Below are 6,582 nucleotides of genomic sequence, written 5' to 3' on the forward strand. Positions count from 1 at the left end.
CGGCCCCCCCATCCTCAGCCCCCTCACCCCTGTCCACGGCCCCCCACCCCCGTCCTCGGCCCTCCCCAGGCCCTGCGGCAGGAAGCGTGGGACGCGGCGGCCACCAGGCTAAGGCACAACGTGAAGAGGGCCTCCCCCGGCCCCCTCCGCACACACACCCTCTCACGGACACACACACCATTCCGGAATAATCCAGACTCAGGGCCACAGCGGTTTTGACCCCCAAATTGCCACAGAGAATTTCACTGCTTCTTTCTGGGCCTCCTCTGTCCACGCAGGAAAGACGAAGTGTCTCCCTGTGACCACTTCCACGTGGCAGGAAGGCGTCGGGCTCAGGTCATGATCTCATAGTTTGTGGGTTCGAGCCCCACGTCAGGCTCTGTGCTGACAGCTCAGAGCCTGGAGCTGCTTCTGATTCTGTGTCTCCCTCTCTCTCTGTCCCCCACTCACGCTCTGTGTGTCTCTCTCTCAAAAATAAATAAATGTTAAAAAAATTTTTTAAAGAATATACACGTCTCATCTCTTTAAAAATGGAGAAAAGATCCCTTCAAAGGGATGTGTGAGGAGCAAAGGAGCGAAGGTAAGAGGCGGCGCCCAGAAACGCTCCACAGCTGTGGCCTCCCTTCCGCCCTCTCCCTCCTGGGAAGGCTGAGCACAGGTGGGGGGCGTCCAGACAGAGACGAGGTGGCGCCGTGCTCAGCCTTGACCGGCGGCTCCAGGCTCCCGGCGAGCTGCCTGGACGCCCTTGGCTCAGCAGCGGTGAACCCGAGGCCGTCTCTGTCCAGGACCCCGCGTCCAGGGAGCAGCGCACCCCCAGGCACACAAGGAATGCAGCAGGGTCCTGGGTCGGCTTCCCTTCCTGTTTTCTCTACCTCTGCGCCTCCTCAGCCTGCCAGGCTCCCCATCCACGAAGCCCTGCCTAACGCCTCCAGCCGCGTCTCTAAGCACCGTGAGCTCGGGGGCCACGTGACCACCTGGCTCCTCATCACCCGCTTCACCATCCAGTCGCTCCACCTGCGGGGAGCGAGCATCCTTACCGATCTCAGTCGCCGGCGCCTCTCCAGGCTCCGCCCCTACTCAGTTCTCTTTCCCTGTCCTCCGTCAGCCCTGAACCACAAATCCCTCAAGGAAGAAGACTGGATCATCCACAGCCCTCTGGGTCGATACCTAGCCTTCGAGTCACAGTTGCTAAGGGAATGCACGGGGCAGCAGTACCCAGCGCCCCGGAGAGCCTCCCGGCCACGAAACACCCCTCTCTCGCCTCTCTCCTTCCCACGGTGCCCTAGGAGAGCGCCGAGGTCACAGATGAGGACCACGGCTCAGAGGAGCCATGTGGCGGCAGAACGGAGTGCTTCCGGATGCGACTCCGGTAGCGTTTGAGAGTGTAAAACCAAAGGAAACACCACTGGGGTCCACTTGCCGTTTCCCGGGACACTGAGCAGGGCACCGTTCTCCCAGCCCCGCGGCTTACGTTTATCAACGACCTGGAGGGTGACGGTGGCCTGGTGGTGAAGATAGTGCTCCTTGGGGTTCTTCACGTAGCAGGTGTACTTGCCCGAGTCGCTGAACTCCAGGTTCCTCAGCAGGATGGAGATGTTGTTCATCTTCTCCTTGGTGGAGCCCTCCAGGGTGATGCGGTCATCGTCTTTGGACTTCACCTTGGGGTCCGACTTCTCATTCTTCACCGTCCCCTCGATGAGCTGTGGGGGCAGGGGGAGGGGAGGGGATGGCCCACAAGGACCGGCGTCCCCAGGAGTCACGGCATCACTTCCAGCCCGTCCCTCGGGTGCTTCCCGGTCCAGGGCCAGGAAGAGCCTGCGGCCGAGACGCTCCCCCGACCTGGTCTCCTTCCAACACCGATGACTCTGCCTGTCTAACCTGAATTTTGCTTGCTTCGAGCTAAACCCATTTTCCCTCATTAAAATCTCCCTGGAACGTGGCACAGCGTTCACTGCTCTCTTCTGAAAAGCCGCTTACAGGACTCCGGCAGGTCCCGCGGTCGCCGCCACCACCCCCGCCTTTGCTGACACCTTGTCCCCTGTCCATCTGAACCCTGGCCCTCCGTCAAGACCTGGATGGACCCCAATCCTCCGGCACGGCCCATCAACAGCCCCGTTATTTCCACACAAGCAGTCCAAGTTTCAGGTATTTCTTCAGCCCAGACAAAGGACTCGAGCCAAGAATTCCAACCCCTCCCCCCCAATTGTGGAAACACAATCTACGCATCCCGCCCACTTAGACCCTTCTGGACAAGAATGCTCGGAGAAAGGATGACAAGAGGTGGATGCTGGGGACCATCACGGGGAGGTCAGTCCAGAAGGGACCAGACCAGGGGAAGGGACGCAGGGCCCAGGCGGCAGGGGTCTGAGCGGGCCCCGCCCCCACTACTCACGGTCCTGAATGTATCGGTGCCGTTGTACCACCAGGAGAACTGGAGGTCCTGGAAGCCAAAGCAGGTGGAGAAGGTGCAGGGCAGCAAGATCTCCGTGCCATTGACGGCGTAGATGGTGGTGGCTTTCCCCACAGACACCTCCAGCGACAGGGACACCGGGAGCAGGAAGAGACCTGTGTGACAGACACCTCCTCCCTTAATAAAACCCCACGGGAATCTCCAGCCTGGGGCTCTGGAAGAGGACGGGGGGGGGGGGGGGGGGGGCGTGGCCAGGCGGGGAGGTCTCTGTCACCCTCGGGATCAACCTCCGGAGGACAGTTCTCTTTACTTGGGTTAACGCGGCCTGAGCCACCTGCCGGGCCTGGGCCGCGAGCTGCCCTTGTGACACACGGAATGGCCACCAGAGGTCACCCCAACCTAAGAGAAAGGGGCCCTTGCTGAGTGTCGGCGCCCCTGACCTGCAGGGGGCCCCTGAAAGTGCTATTCCTGCACCCCTACTTGCGGTGGGAAATTACATTTCCCGGATGGGGGGCCGGTCCCGTGCGGAGAGGGGGAGATGGGCAGGCGCAGCCCAGACCCCGTGCAGCGGCCTCTCATCCTGGACGCTCCCATCCATCCCAGGGGCAGCGACGGTGCCTGCCCGGCCGGTCCCGCACCCTGGGGACACCTGCCCGACCCTGAGAACAGGAGGAAGCCGGGCCGGGGCCGGGGAAGGGGGCGACTCGGCAGCGCAGGTCAGGCCACGTGGGGAGGAAGGGGGGCGGAGACCCCGCTGCAGGCAGAGTCCAGACAACAGGGATACAGGGATGCCGGGAGCCGGGCAGTGCGCAGGGTCCCCTCCCGGCCGGAGTAGCCACCTGCGCCCCACACCCCACGGCCCCCCCTGCTCTCGTTTCGGAACGTTCCTCGAGCGCCCCCAGCCTCCTTCCCCCAACCTGGCACCCACTGCCCCGGCCATTGGCACCAGCACCCCTGCTGCTCGGGCTGGAGCTGGCAGTCTCCACTCGGCCGCTGGGACCCTCTGTCCTACAGAGTCCTTTGAGGGGACCCCGCCACGGGGTCGTGGGGAGGAGGGCGTCAGAATCCGATGCCTAGCTGTCCTTGCCCCTACGTGAACGGGGCACCCGGGGGGGCCCTGAGGGAGGCCTCAGCGTCCCACTCGGGCTCCCCGAAATCCCCAGGAAAGTGACCCTTTCCTGGGCCCCGAGCGCCGGCCTCTGCCCAGGGCCGCTCACAGCCAGGGTCCCTGCCGTCCCACTCCCTCTCCCATCCCCACTCTCAAGGACTCCTCTGTCACGGTGACTCCTGCAGGGTCCCTAGCCAGCTTCCCTCCAGATTTGCTCCCCGGAGGAAAGGATGTGGCCCCTGAGCACCGATTTTTAAATGACAGCAAAGTGCTCCTCTCAGCTTCTTCCCGCCCCCTCAGCTTCCGAAGGCAACGTGGGGTGCTCCTGTCTCCAAGGTCAGAGGGACACGCAGTGGCCAGGAACCCACCACGACCCCTGCCTGTGTCCATAATAGCCGGTATTTACTGAGCACGTACTATGTCCCGGGCACATTGGATCAACACTCAGCCCGTGACTGACATGCTATTACAAGTCCATATTAGAGATGAGTCAACTAAGCACAGAGAGGTTAAGTAACTTGCCTCAAGGTCAACAGGAAACACTTCTAGCATTCCAGAGCCCAAACCAAGAAACTCCTTTCTTATGTCCTCTGTGGAAGGGTTTGCCCACCAAGGTTCCCGTGAGTGTTGAGAAGTTAGCCCTCACTCTCCCTCAGCTCTCATGCGCTGAGAATTTTCCAGAGCAGTGGCTTTCCAACCTGAGGGCATCAGGGCGGCGTGGAGGGACGCCTAGGGATGGCTCAGCCCCCTCTCTGGGGTTGCTGACCCAGGACTTCAGAGCCTGCTGCAAATTAGAAATTTCTAGGGGCGCCTGGGGGGCTCGGTCAGTTAAGCGTCTTGATTTCAGCTCAAGTCATGATCTCACGGTTCGTGAGTTCAAGCCCAAGCCTTGGGGTCTGTGCTGACAGTGCGGAGCCTGCTGGGGATTCTCCCCTCCCCACCCCGGGCTCCTCCCGTGTGCACACGCCCTCTCTCTCTCTAAAAGTAAATAAACATTTAATGAAAAAGAAATTTGCATTTCTTCAGGTTCCCAGGGAATGCTTTGGTCAGTGCCAACGCTTTGAAAACCACTGGGCTAGAGGATTGACACATATTAACACCAGCTTTTATTAGAAGACCAAAAGATTGGTATAATTTTCCTCATTTTACAGGTGGTGAAACTAAGGCTCGAAGAAGTTATGTAACTTGCCCAGGGCCACACAGTAACTGGCGAGTCTGGGACTGTACACAGGGTATTTTATACACACTGTCTCATTTAATTCTCATGCTAATCCTATAAGGTAGTTATTATTTTTATCTCCAATATACAAAATGAAAGAACCAGGCTCCGAGAAAATCACTTGCTCAAGGCCACACGCCCGGTGAGCAGCCCGGCTCACTGCCCCCGGTTTCCTGTCTCCCTCAGCCCTGGCCTGCGGCACCCCGCCCCGCCCCCCCAGAGGTCTGGGGACAGCAGCCAGACAGGGGCCAGCGTCCGACTTCGGCTCAGGTCATGATCTCCTGATCTGTGGGTTCGAGCCCCACATCGGGCTCTGTGCGGACAGCTCAGAGCCTGGAGCCTGCTTCACATTCTGTGTCTCCTCTCTCTGCCCCTCCCCTGCTCGTGCTGGCTCGCGCGCTCTCTCTCTCAAATGTACATAAACATCTAAAACGGTTTTTAAAAAACATTCCCCTTCTGTAGGCAACCTGAGCTCTGCTTCTGCCCCCACTGCTCCCCCAAACTAAGGAACAGAGTGCGGAACCGTGATGGGGGAGCCTTCAGGAGACGCTTCCTAACAACCACAGGCCTCCCTTGGCGCGGTCAGCCACAGCGTTTGACCACAGGTTCACGGACACCTCTGCCCAGGAAACCCAGACCCTGGGGCAGATGGGGGGACTCAAGTCAAGGGGGACTCACACCCCCTCCCCAACCCCCGCCAGCACGGGATATCCAAGAGCACCAAAAACACACATTGAAAGTAAAATCTTTCCAACTCCTTTAAATAGGTAGAGGCAAAAAAGGGCAAAAGAAGAGCCCAGAACAGAGGACAGGCTATTTCTTTAAGGTCTGGCTCATGACGATGCATATTTCTGCCTAATTAGCGGGAGCCTATGTGGGCAACTTAACTCTAAGCCCCCCAGGACTCCCCTGGTGAAGCATGATCACCCCCAGCATGGCCCGCAGGGGACAAAGGCCAGGCGGAGAGGTTTCCGCGGAAAAGTCTGCAGCCCTGCCCAAGGTGAGACGTCGGAGGGGGTGGGCAAGCCTGGCCTCCGTCCTCGCACAAGTCTGGGGCCCCGCCCGCTAGGTCTGGGCGGCTGGTGCACAGGAAAGCCTAGGGGCCAGTCTCCTCGTCGAGGGTCTGCTGGGGGGCTGGGGGGGAGCAAGGGCGAGGGGCCCCCGAAGTGCTCCAGTGGGATCCCCAAGCCAGGAGCGGACTGGTCAGCGGGGGCAAAGCAGGCCCCACTCTGCCCACTGACCCTGATAAAGTCAGAGACGCCACTCCCGCCCGCATGCCCCAACCCAGGGACGCCCGTCTTTCCCCCTCCTGAGCCGGGTATAAGGCCAAAAGTGGGCTCCCAAAGCCCAGAAGCGCTTCGGAGAGGCCAGCCCTCTGACCCAGGTGGGGGGCGGGGATGGTGTTTGAAGGAGAGAGGACAGCATTGCCCCCATCAGAGGTCTGGACGCGCGGCCAGGGTCAGTGACCCGAGTCAGCGGCAAATGCTTCTGGGTGCTTCATACACTCTTTTGTATCAGCCCTGGAGGTGACCATGTCCATGTGGCCATTTCCCTGGTGTAAAGAAGTAACTTAGAATTTCAACTGTGTGTGCCTGGGTGTGTCAGCTGTGTGAGCCTGGGCGTGTGTGAGCCTGGGCGTGTGTGAGCCTGGGCGCATGTGAGCCATTGCGTGTGTGAACCCGGGCGTGTGTGAGCCTGGGTGTGTGTGAGCCTGGGCGTGTGTGAGCCTGGGCGTGTGTGAGCCTGGGCGCATGTGAGCCTGGGTGCATGTGAGCCTGGGTGAGTGTGAGCCTGGGCGAGTGTGAGCCTGGGTGTGTGTGAGCCTGGCCGTGTGTGAGCCTGGGT

At 60.4% G+C, this 6,582-nt stretch overlaps 1 protein-coding gene across 1 annotated transcript in view; it reads right to left on the reverse strand.

Annotated features, from left to right (window-relative positions):
* Positions 1-6,582, reverse strand: part of SCN4B (sodium voltage-gated channel beta subunit 4) — an 11,820-nt gene that overhangs the window by 670 nt on the left and 4,568 nt on the right. Inside the window, exons 2-3 of the mRNA XM_029915138.1 lie at positions 2,393-2,565; positions 1,472-1,700 (exon numbers count right to left, since the gene is read on the reverse strand). Coding sequence (XP_029770998.1) covers positions 1,472-1,700; positions 2,393-2,565 — 402 coding nt within the window. The remainder of the gene's footprint in view (positions 1-1,471; positions 1,701-2,392; positions 2,566-6,582) is intronic.

The sequence above is a fragment of the Suricata suricatta genome, chromosome 11 (assembly GCF_006229205.1).
Source record: "Suricata suricatta isolate VVHF042 chromosome 11, meerkat_22Aug2017_6uvM2_HiC, whole genome shotgun sequence".
NCBI classification, from domain to species: Eukaryota; Metazoa; Chordata; class Mammalia; order Carnivora; family Herpestidae; genus Suricata; species Suricata suricatta.